Source organism: Heloderma suspectum, chromosome 5 (assembly GCF_057233095.1).
Source record: "Heloderma suspectum isolate Gila_16-S chromosome 5, 16-S_ref, whole genome shotgun sequence".
NCBI lineage: Eukaryota > Metazoa > Chordata > Lepidosauria > Squamata > Helodermatidae > Heloderma > Heloderma suspectum.
The window spans coordinates 127,637,773-127,660,100 of NC_139462.1; the positions used below are offsets into that span (position 1 = coordinate 127,637,773).

Here is a 22,328-nt window from a genome sequence, read left to right on the forward strand (position 1 = left end):
ATATATATATATATATATAGTTGTTCAGTCGTTCAGTCATGTCCGACTCTTCGTGACCCCATGGACCATAGCACGCCAGGCCTTCCTGTCCTGCGCTCTCTCCCGGAGTGTGCTCAAGTCCATATTCATTGCATCAGTGATGCTATCTAGCCATCTCATCCTCTGCTGTCCCCTTCTCCTTTGGCCTTCAATCTTTCCAGCATCAGGGTCTTTTCCAGTGAGTTTTCTCTTCGCATTAGGTGGCCAAAATATTGGAGCTTCAGCTTCAGTATCTGTCCTTCCAAGGAGCAGTCAGGGTTGATTTCCTTTAGGACTGACTGATTTGACCTCCTTGCAGTCCAGGGGACTCGTAAGAGTCTTCTCCAGCACCACAGTTCGAAAGCATCGATTCTTCGGCGCTCAGCCTTCCTTATAGTCCAGCTCTCACAGCCATACGTTGCGACTGGGAAAACCATAGCTTTGATTATACGAACCTTTGTCGGCAAGGTGATGTCTCTGCTTCTTACTATGCTGTCTAGGTTTGCCATAGCTTTCCTCCCAAGGAGCAAGCGTCTTTTAATTTCATGGCTACAGTCACCGTCTGCGGTGATCTTGGAGCCCAAGAAAATAAAATGTGTCACTGCTTCCATTTCTTCCCCTTCTCTATGCCAGGAAGTGATGGGGCCAGATGCCATGATCTTAGTTTTTTTAATGTTGAGTTTCAAACCAGCTTTTGCACTCTCCACTTTCACCCTCAACAAGAGGCTCTTGAGATCCTCTTCGCTTTCTGCCATTAGGGTGGTATTGTCTGTGTATCTGAGGTTGTTGATAATTCTCCCTGCAATCTTAATTCTGACCTGTGATTCATCCAACCCAGCAGAATGTACTCTGCATATAAGTTAAATAAGCAGGGTGACAATATGCAGCCTTGTCGTACTCCTTTCCCAATTTTGAACTAATCGGTTGTTCCATGTCCGGTTCTTACTGTGGCTTCTTGACCCTCGTACAGGTTTCTCAGGCGACAGGTAAGGTGGTCTGGTACTCCCATCTCTTTGAGAATTTGCCACAGTTTGTTGTGATCCACACAATCAAAGGCTTTAGCGTAGTCAATGAAGCAGAAATAGACATTTTTCTGGAATTCTCTTGTTTTCTCCAGGATCCAGCAAAGTTGGCGATTTGATCTCTAGTTCCTCTGCCTCTTCGAAACCCAGCTTGTACTTCCGGTAGTTCTTGGTTCGCATACTGCTGAAGCCTGGCTTGTAGGATTTTGAGCATAACCTTGCTGGCATATGAAATTGTATGGTAGTTTGAACACTCTTTGGCATTGCCCTTCTTTGGAATTGGAATGTAAACTGACCTTTTCCAGTCTTGTGGCCATTGTTGAGTGTTCCAAATTTGTTGGCATTTTGAGTGCAGCACTTTAACAGCATCATCTTTTAGGATCTGAAATAGCTCAGCTGGAATACTGTCATGTCCGCTAGCTTTGTTGTTAGTAATGCTTCCTAAGGCCCACTTGACTTCACTCTCTAGGATGTCTGGCTCAAGTTCAGTGACCGCACTATCATGGCTATCAGGGACATTCAGATCTTTCCTGTATAGTTCTTCTGTGTATTTCTTCCACCTCTTCTTAATCTCATCTGCTTCTGTTAGGTCCCTGCCTTCTTTGTCCTTTATCATGCCCGTCTTTGCACAAAATGTTCCCTTAATATCTCCGATTTTCTTGAAGAGATCTCTAGTCTTTCCCATTCTATTGTTTTCCTCGATTTCTTTGCATTGTTCATTTAAGAAGGCCTTCTTGTCTCTCCTTGCTATTCTCTGGAACTCTGCATTCAGTTGGGTATATCTTCTCCTTTCTCCCTTGCTTTTCGCTTCCCTTCTTTCCTCAGCTACTTGTAAAGCCTCATCAGAGATCAGACAGCCATTTTGCTTTCTTGCATTTCTTCTTCTTTGGGATGGATTGAGTTGCTGCCTCCTGAACAACGTTACGGACCTCTGTCCATAGTTCCTCAGGCACTCTGTCTATCAGGTCTAATCCCTTAAATCTATTCATCACCTCCACTGTATATTCATAAGGGATTTAGGTCATACCTGAATGGTTTAGTGGTTTTCCCTACGTTCTTCAATTTAAGCCGAAATTTTGCACACAAACATACATGTGTGTGTGTGTGTGTGTGTGTGTGTATCACAACAGCCTGTCCTAACCCTTAATGACCATGATCGTAAGGACCATGATCGGAAACTAATAGCATTTCTGAAAAGATGCAGAGAAAGGAATATCACATTGAATAGGGACAAACTCTGACAGAGGGTCACAGAAGTACCATATATCGGCCATTTACTGACCTTAAGGGGCCTGAAGCAAAAAGCAAGAGCTATTTGAGACATTCCAGAAAAAGTAAGAGCTATTTGAGACATGCCAAGACCCCAAGACATCAAGGGTGTCCAGAGATTTCTGGGAATGACCAACTACTTAGCTAGGTTTTGTAAACACCTCTCAGAGAATTGTGAGATTCTGAGGCAGTTGACACACTGAGAGACACTGTGGGAGGAGACCGAGCAACGTGAAGATGCTTTCCAAAGGGTAAAGGAGATTATTGCAACAGCCCCCCGCTTGAAGTATTACAACCCAGAAGAGCCATTAATGCCTCAGTGTGGTGCACCAGGAACAGGTCTAGGGGCTCCCATTCTGCCAGGAGGGCAGCCCATTGCATTTGCAAGAAGAGCCTTATCAGAAAAGGGCTGCACCCAAATCGAAAATAAATACTTGCAATACTTTTTGGAATTTCACCAGTACACTTATGGATGCACAGTAGATGTCCCAACTGATCATAAACCTCTGGAAGATATATGGAAAAAAATCTTAGTGCATTAAAGTGTCTGCAATGCATGGTGATGCATCTGCAGAAGAATGATATATGAAACAACTGCTGCCCTGGCACAGACCTGGTGTTAGCAGATACCTTGAGCCGGGCATACCTACCAGAAGCTGCCATGGAGGGATCAGTAGAACCTGAAGTAGACATCATCAATATGGTACAGTGCTTACCCATATCTGAGGAAAGACTGAGAGAGATTCAGCGACGAACAGAGGAAGACAACGTCCTCCAGAGACTAAAACTCATGATATTACAGGGTTGGCCAGAAACAAAAGATCATGTACCCCAAGAGATAAAACCATTCTTCCAGATACAGGACACATTTTGTGTACAGAATGGCATCATCATCCGGGGAGAAAGAGCAGCTATGCCAGAAGCCCTTCAGAGAGAAATCATGCACAAAGTGCATTCATCATATCTGGGAATTGAAGGATGTCTACGATGGGTCAGAGAAGCAGTCTACTGGGCAGGAATGAATGAGCAACCGAAGGCATTCACCAGTGTCCTGCGGGTGAAGGGCAAAGGGAGCAGACCGCCACCCCGGGTTGCCATGTGCACTTTGCTCTCGCCAGCGCCTTGGCTGCCCAGCTTTCCAGGATCACTGACACACACAGACGATGCAGCAAGCTACCCCCTGGACAGAGCACATCAACACATCCCACAGAAAAAGTGTAACTAATGTCCCAGCTATCAGGTACCCTAACCAAACAGGGGGAGGGAGGCTGAGTCAAGTGCACTGTGAGAGCGCTCAGATGGCACCATGCCCTCATCTCTGCACTCCCCCCTCCCCATCTCTCACTCCCTTACAAACACCTAGCATGCATCCAGCTCTAGATCTGGTTTGCACGACATGACAACCCACTATGGGTGATCAGCCATGATGGGTTGTTGTGTGAACCCAGCGCAGCTTCTGCAGGATGGCTTATTTTTCACAAACAAGCCACCCTGAGAACCCATCACTTGTTTTAGGGTTGTTGATGCCCATAGTGGCTTATTGTGTCTTCTGAACCCAGCAGGGCGACTTCATAGTGGATTGTTGGGAATGGCTACAGAGCCAGCTGGCAAGAGTGGCAAAACCCCCTGCCGCTCCAGGCAATCTCACTAGTGCCATCGCCATACTCCTTCATCCCTTCTCAGCACCTTTCACATCTGTTGGGAGTACCATGGGTTGTTTAGTGAACAACCAACCCATGCTGGCTTATTTGCAGGGTGGCTTAACAGGACGTGCAAACCCGCCCCATGGCAAGAAGGAAGTACAGCGCGATTCTGAAGGCACAGAAGAGCACTCTAGAGCTTTGATGAGCGGAGAGGCAGGCTAGTTACTCTAGTTACCTAGGTTACTGAGGGCACGGCCAGGTGAAAGACACACCCCTAGGAACACTCCGATCATACCAAATTTAAAGTGGAGGGATGGGCATACAGCAGCTGAACTGCAGGGGAGCTGAATTAAAGGGGGGGAAGTACTCTGCAAAAATGTGGCTTCCCCACAGGTAAACTCCAGGGTGGCTGCAGACTGGCCACGAAATCCTATGCCACAGAGGACCTACGAACGGTCCCAATCTGCAGCAAATCACCCATGAAGACAGGCCCCAGCCGCCTGATCTACAAGAGACAGCATGGCTGTAAGGAGCAGCAGGAACTGGTGGCCTGCAGCCCAGAGAATCATAACAGGAGAATCACATCATCCTTGCGCCCAGACAACAACACATGGAAAAGGTACAGGATTTTGAAGTGAGCGTATGTTGAAGCGGGCAGTTCGTCTTTATAACACTGTCTAGCCATTTGTTTTGGTTTCAGATTCTCATCCCAGATCATTACATGATTGGACTGTGGCTTGCACTTCCCACACATCCAAAGTGTGGCATACACAGGGCCCAGGCCAGCCCATTAAAAAAAGAAAGAAAAAAGAATGAACAGAGAAAAGGTTAGTGTGGAAGCAACCTCAGATGGAGTGTTCGTATGCAACTTTCCTAGCTTCCTGATTTAATTTAGAAAAGATGAATCGCTAATCGATAGCTCTCCTGAAAGTTCCTTGCTGGCTCCCCACACAGTTATGTCTCCAACATCTGTCTTTACGTCTGCTTCATTTCCAAAAATCATGAAGAAAATCTGCATGGGAATTTACACAGTGCCAACAACTGTCATATTATACATTAATTTTTCTTCATGGTGAGATACCAAGGGTGGTATATTCTAAAAATAGATTTTCTTTCAGTATTATCCATCTCTCAGACACATTATTCCACTACCATTGCCAGACTTCTTCTTTTAAAAAAAATATTCATATAAAAAAGCACACATATTCAATAACATGACACAAATAACAAATATACATAATATGTTATACATTATTATAATCAGATCTGTGTGAATATATTAAACGGTAAGTAGTTGAGTATAAGGTGGATATAAACTAGTCATGCATTATGAACTTCTGTCACCAGGATGGGAAAGATTTAGCTAAAACAATGCCAATTTCAGTCATCTCCCTCCAGGATATCAGAGTCCTTTGCTTCTCCATGAAGGCCTATTGACAAATACATCTTCCGTGTTTGTTTCATTAAAACAACAGCAGGTGTATGGGGAAAACCTTAATGTTTTTGTCAAACTGAAAAAAAAAACCTTCCGCTCTTAGTGGTTTCTATACTAATCAGGTTTCAGTAAATAGTCTGTTGTACTTGTTAACAGGTTGATGGTCTCACCAGGAACTAACTTCCAGAAACAGAAGAATCTGAGCAGGTTGGGAAGGTGAACGTCACCACTACCACCCATCAGATCAGCTTGCCTGTTGGTGGATTCCAGGACACTCCTTAGGATGTTAGCTCATTCATTATCCTCAGGTGCTCAGGGGAACTATTCAGAATGGAATCAACAGTGTGCTGCCACTGTTGGCTTCTGGAAATGCAGCTGCAAAGAGAAGTACGAAGTGTGTTGTGAGGTCCATGTAAAAGCACGAGGCCCGTGGTTTCTTTGAAACCAGAAGAAATGAACACTTACCTATTTGCATCACGCATTTGGATGGCATGGAACTAAGGCTGAGTGGAAAAAGCTCCTCCCATTTTCACCACCCCATTTGTAAGCAGGAAAGGGGGGTTCCAGCATGTTGGGGGGGGGGGATAAGAAGCCACTGGTAGTGGCAGCAATTTTAATGCGAGGGTGAGGAACACACGGCACTCCTGCTGTGATTGGCATAGCTCGCAAGGCAGCCGCACAGCACCCCACACCATCAAGCCCCAGTGGCACAGCCAGCAGCCACCTGCTACTGCCAATCACCAGGCAATCCCTATGCAGGGGTTCAAATCCCCTTATGCTCCCCACAACCCCTTATACTCCTCACAAACACACAGCCTTGGGGACTCCATTTCTTACTTCCCTCCATTATGATAATGGTCCATTTCTTCCTATTCTGTTTCCTGATCCTGAACCATTTATTGACCCACAAGAGGACCTGCCCTCTTATCTCATGACAAGTTTACTCAGAAGATTTTGGTGAGGGACTTTGTCAAAACCTTTTTGAAAGTCCAAGTATATAGCATTTACTGGATCACCTCAGCAAGCATCAGCACTGAACATTCAGCTCCTATTGAAAACATTCTATTCTTACACCTGAAATCTTCCATAACCACATAGGCCTCTATGCCTCCTTCCTGGTTACATGGTATGCATCAACTGTTTGGTTCTGGAGGATGATAGCTGTTAAGCTCTGTGAAAGAGGAGAGTCCAGCCATACACACCTGTACTGAGGCATCTACTGAGTCAAGAGATGGCTTGAACACTTTGCTCCTGTCTTGGTGTCCTGAGAAGGAGAGAGAACCGAAAGTGTCAGAATGATTTGTTGGCCGTAACCCAGGGAGCCCCTTTCATCCCATGTATGGCCTTTCTGGAGGGGGTGTACGCACCTACTTTTCCCTTCCTAACTGCTGCTCCTTGCACTCTAGCAAAGCTTTGAGCCTAAGCTCTGGAGAACAAGCCCTGGCCCACAATGAGCAACACCTCCTGCCATCCCCACCCCTCAGAGATGCTACTTTGTTCATGACGCAATGAGTCCTTACCATCCCAGGTGGTGGCTGCTTTATTCACGATGCTCAGACCCCCCAAGCGTATCCACTCTTCCACCTGATCTTCCCCACACCAGATCTCAGCATCATCAGACAAGCTGCAGGAATACACAAAAGTCACTTTTGGATCCAAAGGAGAATGACCCCACCCCCAGCACAGGCTGCTGCCTTCCCCCCTCCATGGCAGCACCTTAGGAGACCAATTCTTTGTTTCTATAACAACGGCAGCCCCCTCCTCACCTCCTACGTGACCTGGAAATGCAGATGCCTTAAAGCTTCACACCCCTCTCCCAGGGCTCCCCGGGCTTCTCTAATCCATGAGGGCATTCTCTTCCTCAAGCTGAAAGCTCAGGTGTTGATGTTCTCCTCTCCCACCATTCTTCTGTTAGAACTGTGCTTCCTACCTGGCTCCAGATCTCCTTCGATTGGCTCTGACTACGAAGACAGCCAGGATGGCACAGATCACTAAGAGGGCAGCCAGGCCAAGACCAAGGCCCACCTCACTCTTCTGGAAGCGCGTCCGGCAGCGACTGTCTACGTACCAAAATGTGTCCAAATCATTGCAGCTACAGGACAGAAACAAAGGCAGATGAACAGACAAAGGCACCTCCCACTCCCCAACAATTTTGGCATAAGCCCATTTTAAGCTATGGCCATTTTCATGCTCTGGTTTGCAACATGGACTTACATGCATTATGCCAGTAGGGCAGGCATGGGGAACCTCCAGCCCACAGCCCACATCCAGCCCGCAGGGGTGCCCCGTCCACTCCTCCTGCTTCTTCTCCAGGTCCTCCCCCACTTCCCTGGTGGGGAAAAGCTCTTATCTACCACCAGCAGCAAATCAGAGATAAGAGCTTTTCCCTCCTCAGCACTATTTTTAGCTGTTCAAAATTATTTTAAATATTTGTATGATAAGATTTTATATTGTTTTTTATCATGTTGTATTTTAAGGTTTTAATTTTTGTGAACTGGCCAGAAAGCTTTGGCTATTGGGTGGTATAGAAATAAAATCACCACCATCACCATCATCATCTATTAGCCCCGTTGGGGACGGGCCGTGGCTCAGTGGTAGAGCACCTGGTTTGCATGTTGAAGGTCCCAGGCTCAATCCATGGCATCTCTAGGTAGGGCTGGAAAAGCTGCTGCCTGAAAGTGCCTGGAGAGCTGCTGCTGCCACTCAGTATTGACAATACTGGGCTAGATGGACCCAGGGCCTGACTCGGAATAAAGCAGCCTCCTGGGTTCCTGTGGCAGCACTCTGCATGCAGCCTCCCTAGTAATTCCTGGAACATGATGTCACATAGCCCCAAACTCCCTTTTGGTATAATCTGCTGCTACATGGGAGAGGTTAAAGGTGGAGATGGGGAAAGATGTTTGTGGAGGCTAATTAAATGATGTGCTGTGCTGAAGTCACTGAGCTTCCTTAGAAGCCAAAACTTCTGGTTTGGGACAGTAAAATCAGATGCTGTGTAAAATACCAGTGTGAAATTTCGCAGGAGGTTCTTCCAGCCTTTCCCCTCCCTCTTCAAACTTCCATTGCTAGCAAGCTCCCAGCAGTGGGGGAATATGAGTGTGTGTGTGTGTGGGGGGGGGGGGAACCATGAGCAGACTGTGGAAGGAAAGGGGGCAGCGTTTCCCATAGTCTAAGAGTCTGCTGCCTTCATACTATGTCCCCTATTGACCTGTAAAATCTCTACTGCATTTGCAGTTTATGGCAGAGACAGCACCTCAGATAAAGCCACTTTAGGGAGCCCAACCAATATAATCCATGATAGTGATACTCTCCCCTTGTTCATTTTGGAAAATTTGACAATCATTAATTTGCGTATTTTTTCTGATTTAGGTTTTTGCAGAATTTAGTTATTTTTATTTTATATTGGGATGGCTTTGCAGTTAGTCTAAATGACCTTTCAGGAGTCTCTTACAGCCCAGTCCCCCTGATTGCAAAAGCTTCAGGTTCCCTTCCAACTCTGTAATTCTTGAGCATCTGTACAGCAGCCTAAAATCCCACATTTAAAATGGGGCTTTCCGCCTCCGTTTTAAATGCAGGATCATGATGGACTCCCTTTACACACGCTTCCTTCCCACTCCCTTTCCCCCTCCTTTTCCCCCTTATATAAGTCTTCCATATGTTCATGATACAGCCACTAGATGGCGCTGTGGTCTAGCTCCTCTTATTGCGGGTTTTATGGAGTGAAGGTCATTTAGTGCAGGAGATGCCCTGGGGGCTGACAATGTCATCTAAAGGACCCGCAAACTTCAGTGTGGAACCCATCTCAATAGCAGGATAAAAAGCTCTGTGTGAAGAAGCCCCCAGACTAAGACCTGGTTTGCATGTAACGGCAGCCCATCTGTTTAAAAACGGATGGGTCATCATGCATGCCCACCTCTTCCACTTTTACTCAGCTTTTTTTTTTTTAACTCAGCTTTTACTTCCACTTTTTCTTTCCCTCCCCCACCCTTACTAGACACGGGGAAGGGGCAACAGATATCTGTGCGTGCAGCAGGAAATCAGTCTGTGCTGGAACTGGATCTGAAAAGGCGGCAGAGAGCTGGTTTTGGTCTCTGCAGGAAATCCTAAGGCACTCTTGGTTCCCTTCAATATCTGATGGGGAGCAGGAATCTGTTGAGGTATTAATGCTGTGAACCATCTTATGCTGAGCCAGTAGATATTTGTAAATGAACCGTATATCGTGTATGTTCCGTAAGTCTCCAGTGACCTCCTTCTAGAGAAACGGAATCCTGGATAAGCACTGGAATCGCTGGAGCGTTGCACCCTTCAGAAGTGGAGTACTAGTGCATAACAATACTTTTTGAACAATCAATTCTTAATAAGAACGCTTGCATGACGTGTGAGGAGAAAACGTGTGGGCTGTCAACACAGAAAGGTTTGTGGGAGGGGGGAACCACTGCTCTGATAACTACCATCAGAACTGATAGTTCTTCCAAAGTTTCAGTGGCAGCAGGTGGGTTGAACAGCCTGGGTCTGGGGATTTTTCTGCTGCCCCGTCCTCCCTCTGCTTACTTGCAATGGGGGCCCTTTTCAGAGATGCGACAAACTCCGTGGTTGCAGTTCAGGGAGTATGGGTTGTCCTTGGTGCAGTTGGAGACACAGCGCAGGGTGCTTGTCGTTGTATTGGGGTAAAAGTAGGCTGCATACGTAGGACCAACAGCTGTTTTGCAAGTCCCTGGGAAAGAAAGAGAAGTGACCGTCCAAGGAAACGTGGGCAGTATATGGAGGGCAAAGAAACGAGCTGTGCCAAGGGACAGTCTGCAGGCAGAGGATGCAGCAAGCTTCCTGAAAGGCAGCAAGTCCGGTTTGGCCAGTACCTGGACGGGAGACTTTCTGGGAACCCCCCTATGTGCTGCTCTGAGTTCCACTTGGGAGCAGGGTGGGATAGAGATGCAATAGACAAGCAAGCGCCTCTACAGGAAATGTGGGGATGCATTGCCATAGGCTGCTGTGGTGGTCCTTGGCACACATGACCATGTGAAAAGTGGAGAGATGCATGGAGGAAATGCTTGTCAATGACAGCTGTGAAGGGGCCTCTCTAGGCTCAGAGGGAGGACACATCTGGCTGATGGATACCGGGGACCTCTATGATCGGATGGCCATCTCCACCCTCCCCTCCTCCCTTGTGAGCTGCTGAGGGGTTTCAGCTGGCTGCTGTTGGGGCAGAATGCCAGGCTAGATGGGCCTTCAGTCTGACCTGAGCCAGAAAGGCAATTTGTCTATGAATGGGGTGGGTCCACTCCTGCACGAGTCTTCCAGTGCACAAACAGATGCATGAAAAGTGCCCTTGAGTGACCCACCCCAAGACATGTCTGTGGTCATGGTGGGAAGCCAGTCATGGGTCTGCGCAACCACCCCACTGAAAGCACCAAGATGCAACCTGATCCCCCCAAATGAGAGCTGCCTAGATTAACAGAAGTGATGACGATCTAAACACATTCCATGTGGCAGTTCTTTCTGCACAAGGGAGCCAGGCCTCTGTAGGGCCCAGGCACATGCTACACCGAACTGTCCCAGCATGAAATGGAAGCAAGTGCAGGGTAGGTAATACTGAGCACAACACAATCCAGCTGGGTCATGCAGACAAGTACCTTCCCTTGGGTTCGAGTTGCCACATGGTGTTTTCGGAGGGCAACCAATTTGTCCAAACCAATTTGGACATGCCCGGTTTTGGAGGATATGCCAGGGGTCCCCAATCTTTTTGGGCTGGGGGGGACACATCTGGAATTTTGAGAGTGTTGTGGGCACTCTCACAAAATGGCTGCCATGGGGGCTTCCCCATTCACAAAATGGCTGCCATGGGGGCTTACTCATTCACAAAATGGCTGCCATGGGGGCTTACCCATTCACAAAATGGCTGCCATGGTGTGCAAAACACAAAACCACTCTTCTGAACCCACACTTTTCTGCTCCAAGCCCCATTTCACAGAAGGCATACTGAAAAGGCCCAGAGGCATGTACCTTGCCCAAGAAACTGAGTACAAGGCAGACGTGGGCAGAGTCTCAAATGCCAAATCACACATTTAGCCCTGCAAAGCACAATACCTGTTTCAGAGAAGGGAAATTCATGCAGCTCAGAGAAATACAGACACCGCACCAAACAAAACACATACACCCCCCACACAAACATACATACCCCATACACACAAGCAGGAAAGCATGCACACATACATACACACATGCACACCAGCTAACATATATGTATGCACCTCACATAAAAAAGCCCAGGCAACACATGCATGGCACAGGCAAAACACCCCCTCACTCCTTGCTGCCCCTTTTCACCTCCTAGCCACTCCTGGCCACACCCAGCTTACCTTTTCCTTTTTCTGGGCATGCTTCTGGGCAAGCACTGGGCTGCAGCCTCCTACCATGTTTATTTTCTAAGAGTAGAAAATACCAAGTAGGGCCCAGAGGCATTCTTGGAAATAGAGATGGTGCTGGAGACTGATGTCCAACATGTCAGCCCCCCAGGTTGAAATAATTTTTTTAAGTTGTTTTTTTTTTTTATTAAGTTTGGGAAGCCTGGTGGTGCCAACGAAAGTGTCTTCAGGCACAGATGAGCCCATAGCCACCAAGCTGGTGATCCCAGGGCTGTGGGGTGAACACTAGATGTGGGCTACCAGGGGGCTGGAAGAGACCCTCCATCCTCCCTCCCATTCTGATGTCCAAAACTCACCCTCTGCTGAAAAAACTGCAGTCGCGCCAAGGACTGAGTCATTTGTAGGAGAGAAGCACAACTCTGGAAAGAAAAGGAGATGGCTGCATTGTATGATCCTAGTGGCTAGCAGTTGCTTCTTGCATTTTTCTCCTCAGAGAATGATGCTTCTGCACTGCACCCCACAAAATGCTGGTGCAAAATAGGCCCTGCTAGTTCCCCAATGGAGGACCGTCCCAGTGAGGCATTTCTGGGATGGGACAAACTGCCAACAGTATTTGACATGTTTTTGAAATCCCAATGCTCAAGCTGAAAGCCAGATTTAATGGCAGAATTCCACAGAATTGGAAAAGCATCTCCTGATCAGCTGGTTCAGATATCAGGGTCAGAAGAGATCTCTCTGCTTGAAAATTCTGAATGATGTGAAAAATACAAGTGTTTTCAGCTTGGTATATATCCTGTGATGTGTAATCCAGCCCATTCACAACAATGCAAATATATCCTCAGTCTGAAGCTTAACACGCTCTAAGGGCGCAATCCTGTCAAGATAGGCAGCTACCTCTGAACTCAGAGGCGACCGCCTATCCAAAGCAAGGCAGGAGAGGCATGGGGGGGGATCATTCCCTCCGCGCCTCTCGTGCCCTGCTGTTTTCCACTAGACAGCCATTTCTGGATGTGTCGTACACGCAGCTCCGCTCTCCCCGCCCCGTAACGCTCCCCACCCCGCCCCTTTTCAGCTGCTCCGTGCTCCTCTTCCAAGTGCAGAGGATGGGGCTTCTCAATGCGGGGAGGTTGGTTTTCCAGGAACTGACGCCGCAGCGTGGGCTCCAAGGTTGGTTCCCGGAAAACAGCATATCCTATGGCTCTCTAGACAGTGTCTAGTGGCCATAGGATTGCTCCTTAAGTCACTTTCCTCAGATTTTCTAGATGATGAGTTCGGTGAAATCTAAAAGCCTGCACAGGGCAAACAAATCTCGCCCAGGGCTTCATCACACAAGGCTAAACATCCTGCCATTTACCGGGGCTTCTGCTTCCGGAATCTTTGTGGGATTAGATCGGGCCCTTTCCAAGTGGCTTTAAAAACAACAACAACAACAACAACTAAACTTCTCCATAAGGGCTATGTGTTTTATTACAAAGCCACTAGGTGGCACTGCTGTTTTATTTGCAATAAAAGCGACTTTAAATAGTATACCTCATTTATATCCACTCCATGGTGGGAAACAACGCAATAGAGCTCACAAAGAGCAGGAGGTTCCCTGGAAGAGGACTGTGTTGTGTACAGCAGCAGTCCCCAACCTTTTTGGGACCAGGGACTGGTCCGTGGAAGACAATTTTTCCACGGACCGGGGGGGGGGGATGGGACCGGGCCACAGTAGGGGTGTGGGAACCTCCCTTACCTTGGGTCCATGGGGGGGGGATGATCCGTCCCTCCCCACCCTGAATCCTCACTGGCCCTGGCCAGCTGTGCTCCACTGAGCATCTGTGGAGCCGCTGGCTGGCTCCAGCCAGGGGAGGACTTCCAGCTGCTGGGACGCAAATGGCGTCTGCATAGCGGCCGCCATTTACATCCCTGTTCTTTGTAGTAATAGGCTATTACTGCAAAGAACAGGGCCGGAGCCGGCCAGCAGCTCTGTGAATTCACCATGGAGTGGAGCCGGCCAGGGCCGGCCAGGATTCCGGGGCAGGGGGGAGGGACAGATCGCCTCCCCCCACCCCGCAGACCCAAGGTAAGGGGGGGTTCCCACACCCCTACTGCGGCCCGGTCCCTAACAGGCCACAGACCGGGACGGATCCGTGGCCCGGGGGTTGGGGACCCCTGGTGTACAGGACCCGCAAACTTGTGTGAGTAAGCAGTCTCCATAGTAAGATACAAGCCCCATGTGAAGGAGCCCAGTTATACATTTACATACCTTAGCCTGATGCTGCTGATATAAGTTATGGAAAAAGCATGCGGAAAACACTTTGATATTTCACGAAACACTCCAACATGAAGCGCAAATGCCTGAGGCTTATAAGGTTCTCAATGGACGTATCTACTACTACTACGCATGCACATAGAAACTCCATTCTCACCTTTGGCCCAATGTACAGAGTCAAGAGCTGGGTCAGCACAATCCCCCTCTACTCATTCACTTTGTGTGTGGAGTTGACGTAACATCAGAAAGGTACACCCGAGCAGTTTGTGCACTGATAATATTGGCGAAGGACTTCAAACTGATGCAGGCTTTCGCACACTGATCTGTTCCTTCTTGTCATCCCTTGGGTAGTCCAAGGCAACCAAAAGAGCACACTTCTGTGCTTGAATATTACATAAAGAGGGAACAGAGACCTTAACCAGCAGGAATACAATGTACTTCTGAACAAATGAGGTGGAGGCTGAGCCTTATTCCCAGACAATGTAACACTGCACAGTTTGGTCAGTAGCCAGCCCTGAAATGGAACTGATATTCTATCTATCTTCTATCTATGATCTTCTGTCTATAACTGATCTTCTATCTACTCCATTATGACAAAAGGTTACAACATCTGGGATTGTTTAGCTTAAAAAAGAGGCAAATAAGGGAAGACATAATAGAGGCGTACAACATTATGCATGGTGTGGAGGAAGTCGAGTGGGATACATGTTCCTCTCTCTCTCACACACAATACTAGAACCCAGTGGGTCACCCCATGAAGCTGACTGGTGGGAGATTCAGGATAGATAAAAGGAAGGGCTTCTTCACCCAGTCCATGAACTATGGCATTCACTTCCACAAGATGTAGTGATGGGCACCAATTCAGTTGGCTTTAAAAGGGGATTGGACAAATTCATGGAGGAAAAAGCTATCAATGGCTACTAGTCCTGATGGCTATATGCTGCCACCACTATCAGAGGTAGTAAGCCTATGTACACCAGTTGCTGGGGGACATGGGAGGGAGAGTGCTATCGCACTCACATCCTGCTTGTGGGTTTTCTGTGAGCAGCTGGTTAGCCACTGTGTGAACAGAATACTGGGCTAGATGGATCTTGGTCTGATCCAGCACAGCTCTTCTTGTGTTCTTATCTAACAGCATGTGAATTGCTCTGAAGGGACCTGGTGTCAGAAACAGGCTAATGCAAAGTAGGGTCCCAGTTACTGGCAACGGAAACATTTTCCTTCCTGTCTCTAACCAAGAAGGGTATTGTCAAGATGACATGAGTCTGGCTGGCTTGATCACTGTCAGGGACATAACAAGAAATGTGAATACTTTTCATGACCTGAGACTTCCCTGACTGTGCAATTCACCTATAGGGGTAGAAGGTCAGCCTAGTATTTTCATGGCAGCAGGGATGAGAAGAGAAGGCAGTTTCGTTACTCGGAGATATAGACAGAATGAACTGGGAGTTCCTCGCTGAAAGTGCAGTGCATCCTTGGGGATGCTCTCAGCAAATGTGATGTGGGTGGATCTGCTGCCTGCTGTAGCAGTGCCTTTTTGCTCCACAAAGTGGCGAGAGAGAGAGAGAGAGAGAAAGAGCAGTGGAGGCTGTTGGCCAAGGCACTGAACCTATTTGGGGGGTTGAGTTCAGCACCTTGGATAGCTCCTTTATAGTTCTGACTGAAACCCAGAGCAGATACACTGCCCCACTGACATCGGAGCCACCAGCCTCCACTGATAGATTTGTAAATGGCAAATATTACAAAGAGGCTGTAAACCTCTAATGCTTTTTTAGCCAAAGGAAACTAAGCCTGTTAGCAGTGATGCCCCTGGACGTCTAACCATTCAGGGGAGGGTAACACTGTTAAAATATCTCATTCAACTGGAACACTGTTGCCCAGCTAGCACTTACTCAAGTCACCCGTACAAGTCTCCTGGGTGATGGTAACTATTTTCTGCTGCACTGAGTCCTTCACATCCTCCAACAGGTTCTCAAGAGTTGTGTTGATGGTGTTCAAGTTGTTCTTTATACTGGCTGTGAAGATGATGTCATGGATCACAATGATGCTGCCATTCCTAACACAGCAATGAAGGGAGCACAACATCTCAGTTGTTGGATCACCACTTTGTTGTTTGATAGAAAGAATGTGGCGATATTATATCTATAGCCTGTCTTTCCTCCAGGGAACTCAAGGTAGCAGACATATTTCTCCCCACCCCCATTTTATCCTCACAACAACATTGTGATGTACCTGGACCAAGGCCACCCAGTAAGCATCATGGTTGATTGGGGAGTTGAACATGGGTCCCTAATCCTATTCTACTACTCTACCACACAAGAACAGCACTATGTAAAGACAGGCTAAATTGTGTTTCTGTTGGTTTGCCAGTAGGAATGTATGAGCATTCTACTTGGACCTAGTTCTCAACATTTTTGATCTGGGGTATGTACTGCAATGGTCAGTATTGAATAAGTGGGGCATTCCTCAGTCCTTGAACAAACATTCAGCTCCTCCACATAATGTGAGGATAGAGAAAACTTGCCTAAGGACTCCTGGGGTGGGGTGGGGAATGTGTTGCCTGGGTGTGACTTAGAACAAGGGAGAAGCCAGGAACCACAAGCCTGGAGAAGGCCTCTTGGGTTTCCTTTGGCGAGAGGGGGCTCTGGTGGCCTTACAACAGGGGAGTTGGGAGCCAAGACTCATTTCCTGGGTTTACGATCCCCAGCTCTGAGATATGAATAGGCCATTGGGGAATGACATAAGACTTCAATCTGGTCTCTGACTTAGGCACCCACCTTAAGCTCAGGATCGCCACATCATGGTATTTGGGGATGAAGTTATAAATGTCGCCCATCTACAAGGTAGCGGGAAAAATAAAGAATTGTCTTTGTAAATAAGACGAAAGCCATCCAGAGAGGGAAAGGGAGGAAGAAAGACATTATTTAGGGACAAACTACACATGATGTTTAACATGTAGCCTGCAACATTGTTTCTGCTTATTCTTTGGTGTGGGGTCTCTATTTGTATCAAGACTGAAGTGTGCAGGGAGGGGCAATTTTTCCCTTCCATCCCATGACCCCCCTTAACCTGCACCACCAATGTGGGTAGGAATACTAGAGAGAAAAAAACTCCCATTAGCACCCATGGGAGATGTGTGCGTTTTTTTCAAATACACCCAGCTGCAGGGGGTAGAGGAGTGGGGGGGGGCACTGCTGGGAAGAGAGGGATATACCCCCCATGCTGTGATCTTGATAAGAACACGGCTGTTTGTTTGTTCATTACAGACAGGCCTCTCTGCACCCAAAAAAGTCCTGAGTGGAGAACAACAGTAACAATATCAATTCACTGAAGAGAAGCCAAGCTGCAGCTGCAGCTGTGCAGGAAACATCATGTGTAGTGTGGCCCAAAGTGACCGTGACAACAGAGGGTGCATGAGCGTGATCCGGTGACTGATACCTGCTGCTTGAACTCAGTCTCAAAAGCCTGATACGCCGCTGAACTGGGATTGCTGTATTCTTCAGTGTAATTCCTGTTCGTGACCTTCACCTGGGCTGTAATTGTCATGGGCACGGTTACTAAAACAGAGAGAAAGAGAGAGGTCCACGCTAGCTGAATCCAGCAACTTCCCAGCAAAGTAGTTTCGAAAACCCTTGCAGGTTTTTGTGTTAAACTCCTACAACTAAAGACCTGGGGGGTGTCTCCATGAGCGATCTACTCCAAGCTGGTTGCGTTTGGAGGTCATTAGGGATAGATGACGTCATGGCCATCAAGCAGCCACCCCGGAGCTTGTCAGGGAAAAACCAGATTTCCTGAGACTGCTTAAAGTCTGATTCTGTTCCTCAAGTCAGGGTCTCCCTGATATAGTTGCTGTGTGCCCCAAGCCCCGCACTGACCTCAGGTATGTTAGCCCTGCCCAGGGGTGAATCGTGAATCGTGCCTTTCACTGTGATCTCAGTTAAGGGGTGTTTCCTATGTGTTTCCCGTCCCTGCACAAATCAGTCAGTACCTACTCAGAAGTAACTCCCATTGTGATGAATGAGGCTTGTCCCCTGAATGCACACACCAACATTTACAGAGATCCCCTTCAACTGAAACATCCTATTTTAAAGCACTAAATCCCTAAAGGCTGTAAAGCACTTTCCCAAAGTTGTGATTCTTTGTTGTTTGGTTTATTGCCTTTCGGAAGCAACTACTTCCACCTTTGATCACTGGATCCTACACAGCATCAGATTAGAAAGGGGGCTGGTTTGCCATCCCTTTGTTTCCCTTCTGTATTTCCCAGCACAAACCTATGTGTGTCTACTCAGAAGTAACTTTCATTGTGGCCAATGGGACTTGTCCCCAAAATGCGCACTCCTGAAGTTACTACATTCCCATGAGTCAAAATAATGCATTTAGAGAGCTTTAATGTTGAAGCTTTGAAGCTTCGAAGCTTCAATTGATCGCATCATCCGTTGATCAGGGCAGAAAGAACATTGTGTTTCTTTAGTGATTGTTCTTTAATGGAGTAAATAATGCTGGGGAGCGATGAGAGACAGAGAGAGAGAGAGAGAGAGAGAGAAAGAGAGAGGAGAGTGATTTATGTAGCGAAACAGGAGGAAACCTCCTGGGATTTTATCAAAGGTGAAAGGGGGGAGAGCCTGGAGGGGGAGCATCTCTTATTTGTTGTGCAGACCCTGCCCATCAGATGACGTTCACTCCAAACCCCCCACCCTACCCGGAAGTATGTTCTATGAAGCGACTTTTACTGGTGTGATACACTTGCTTGTGGAGCCCTGTGGGGAGCAAAGCCGGCTCCTAGAAAAATTTGGGTAAGCCATGATTGGCTTCTCCTTCCATCTCCTCCCATTGTCATGGAGAAATCCCCTAGGTCTGTGTAACTTACAAGCACCCTTCTAGCTTGTTAGTAACAGCAAAGGGTGTGTGCGGCCCTGCTCATACTGATCAGGCATCTTCAAGGCAGCCTCCAAAGTTTGACCTCTGATATTGTTTAAGTCGGGCCTCTTTGGCTTAAAAAATGTCGCTGCCACTCTATTCATCAACATGGAGCTGTCAGCATCTTCTAATCCCACTTTGAGGCCTCCATAGCCACACTATAAAGTAGCTCCAAAAGAGCCTGCTGGGTGGGTGGGTGCAGGTTTCTCTGAGCCACCCAGACCCAGGAGGATGGGATGGGGGAACTACTCATTTCCCTGGAGTTTCTTGTCCTGATTCAACACAAATGGAGTGATGGGATTTTAACTGGGCTTTGGGGCTGGGAAGGGGAGGTCAGGCCACTCCTAATTGCACTTACACACTTCCATAAAGATCTCCTCCATAGGGAACTCACACTTCGGCCCATAGAATGAATTTTCGGGACACAGGCATTTAATCCCATCATGGGTTCCTCCGTTGTAGCACAGTTCTGGAAGACAGAAGCCCCCCATGCCTCAACGTAACTTGGAAATGGCAGTTTGCACAGCGCTCTCCTGCTGACATGTGGCACACACCTCCCGAGAGGAGTTTCCATCCAGCCATCCCAACAGAAACCTTTGTGCTGCAGGGGGGAACCTCGCAGCTTAAAGGATGAGGAGATGGACTGGGCACGGGGAGGCAGGCCTCTCCCTCAGGGTCAAGCCCTCCCCTGGAAAGATGGGTTTGTGTTTTCTGGGGCTTCAATGGAAGTGAGCCGGTAGAAGCTTGGGCCGGGGATGGAGGGGAGTGAGGACTGGGCAAAGACGGGAGCTCAGGAGGAATCTTCTTAAGCTAAACAGAAACAGCCCCTCCCCCAGCAACGCAAAAGACCCTGAGTGGGTGGTGGGAGGTATCGCTTATTGGCTGAGCACGACACAAGCCTGTATTGGCGGTGGGGTCAAAGCTTACAGCCCTTTGACCCCCCCGCCCAATCACCATGGAGAATGGAGAGCCGCCGCTGGAGCATCTCTGCTGCCGAGTCAGAGACTCAGCCTCATTAACTGGGAAACATGGTTAAACTTTGGAGAGGCCATGGAAGAGGGGATCCACCTCTGTGCCTCGCCCTTCTCCTGCCACTCTAGGACATTTTCTTTTGCTGCAGGATCCCATCTCCACACAGATCCACCAGCCAAACTTTCTCCCAGCTCCATCCGCCAGTCCCACCACTCCTGTGCATGCCTTGTGCTGAGGCTTCAGCCACAAGAGGTCTTCACCTGGTGGCCTGAAGGGTGCAAGGCACGGACTTGGCCTCTGTGCTGCCACCCATGTCACTTCTGAAGAAAGGCCTACAGGAACAGGCCTCATCAGCCAAGAAGGCCAAATAGGCTCCCATGAGGATCCCTGACTTACGTTAGAACTTCCAGGTCAGGTGTGTTCAACAGCCTGAGCCAGGGCCACATCCAGATCTGAGGGGGCCTATGACAAAGTACCCTCTGTTGGGCCTCCTTCTATATTTTTGGGACCCTGGTGGCAGTCACCATTTCAACTTCCCACTGTGCTTCAGAGCACTATTACAGTGGGAGCACTGTGGGAAATGTAAATGGTAAATTGGTGCCCACGGACCCTGCTGTGGCCCAAGGTGCCAGGTGCTGACACTAGTCACCTGGTCTGAGCAAGGGGGAGACCTGCTGTTGCTGCTTGAAGATGCTCTTTCACCTTCATTATCACCTCCTGCCAGCCCCTCCTTTGCGTCGCCCCATCTTTGGGAATGCTGTTCCACCTCTGTGTACCCCAAACATTGCCCCCCAAGCACCATTTCCCCTGCCCATTCTTCAGCCCCACTGCAACACTGGGACACTATGGACTATGTTTGCCTGGGCTACAGCTATAGACAGGCATAGCCCTCCCCAGTGATGACTAGAAATCCTCTCTGCCCATCATGACCAGGCCATTGCAGAGGACTTGATCCCAGTTCTGTGTCTGTGTCACAACAACCCTTTCAAAACGTTGCACTAATGAGACCAGATGCTCACCTGCAGTTGTTGTTCTGGGGGTGCTCAAGGTAATGGGCTTTGCGGTTGTTCTGGGAGGAAAACCAAGTGTGCTAGAGGCAGTAGCACTGAAACCAGGCATTGATGTGCTGGAGGACCTGGTGGTGACTATAGCTGTTGAGCTGCTCCTGGTGACTTCCAGCGTAGTGGAGCTGGCAGTGGTGAAGCCTGACACAGCAGTGTGGTCTGCTGTGCTGGTGATGTCACCTGTGCTGGTGCTTGTGTCAACCGCAGGGGTACTTGTGTCCCCTGATGGACTGCTCGTGAAAAGTGACTTTGTCATGGTCACATCCACGGTGGGGCATGTGCCACCTGCAGGGCTACTCGTATCCCCAGACGGAGTGCTCGTGAAAGGTGACTTTGTCATGGTCACATCCACTGTGGGGCTCATGCCAGCTGCAGGGCTACTTGTGTCCGCAGATGGACTGCTTGTGAAAAGCGAGTCTGTGGTGAAGTCACCTCTGCTGGTGCTTGTGTCAACCGCAGGGGTACTTGTGTCCCCAGACGGAGTGCTCGTGAAAGGTGACTTTGTCATGGTCACATCCACGGTGGGGCTTGTGCCACCTGCAGGGCTACTCGTATCCCCAGACAGAGTGCTCGTGAAAGGTGACTTTGTCATGGTCACATCCACTGTGGGGCTCGTGCCAGCTGCAGGGCTACTTGTGTCCGCAGATGGACTGCTTGTGAAAAGCGAATCTGTGGTGAAGTCACCTCTGCTGGTGCTTGTGTCAACCACAGGGGTACTTGTGTCCCCAGACGGAGTGCTCGTGAAAGGTGACTTTGTCATGGTCACATCCACTGTGGGGCTTGTGCCACCTGCAGGGCTACTCGTATCCCCAGACGGAGTGCTCGTGAAAGGTGACTTTGTCATGGTCACATCCACTGTGGGGCTCGTGCCAGCTGCAGGGCTACTTGTGTCCGCAGATGGACTGCTTGTGAAAAGCGAGTCTGTGGTGAAGTCACCTCTGCTGGTGCTTGTGTCAACCGCAGGGGTACTTGTGTCCCCAGACGGAGTGCTCGTGAAAGGTGACTTTGTCATGGTCCCATCCAATGTGGGGCTTGTGCCACCTGCAGGGCTACTCGTATCCCCAGACGGAGTGCTCGTGAAAGGTGACTTTGTCATGGTCACATCCACTGTGGGGCTCGTGCCAGCTGCAGGGCTACTTGTGTCCGCAGATGGACTGCTTGTGAAAAGCGAATCTGTGGTGAAGTCACCTCTGCTGGTGCTTGTGTCAACCGCAGGGGTACTTGTGTCCCCAGACGGAGTGCTCGTGAAAGGTGACTTTGTCATGGTCACATCCACGGTGGGGCTTGTGCCACCTGCAGGGCTACTCGTATCCCCAGACAGAGTGCTCGTGAAAGGTGACTTTGTCATGGTCACATCCACTGTGGGGCTCGT

At 48.6% G+C, this 22,328-nt stretch overlaps 1 protein-coding gene across 1 annotated transcript; it reads right to left on the reverse strand.

Annotated features, from left to right (window-relative positions):
- Positions 1 to 1,757: 1,757 nt before the first annotated feature.
- Positions 1,758 to 22,124, reverse strand: LOC146344433 (uncharacterized). The gene is made up of 11 exons (XM_084860371.1): positions 20,912 to 22,124; positions 19,279 to 19,389; positions 17,442 to 17,560; positions 16,781 to 16,839; positions 15,896 to 16,059; positions 12,106 to 12,168; positions 9,939 to 10,101; positions 7,318 to 7,479; positions 6,908 to 7,011; positions 6,590 to 6,651; positions 1,758 to 5,762 (listed from the first exon to the last, which is right to left on the reverse strand). The coding sequence occupies exons 1-11, from the start codon at positions 22,050 to 22,052 to the stop codon at positions 5,724 to 5,726; spliced, it is 2,187 nt and encodes a 728-aa protein (XP_084716497.1). The 5' UTR covers positions 22,053 to 22,124; the 3' UTR covers positions 1,758 to 5,723.
- Positions 22,125 to 22,328: the final 204 nt, after the last annotated feature.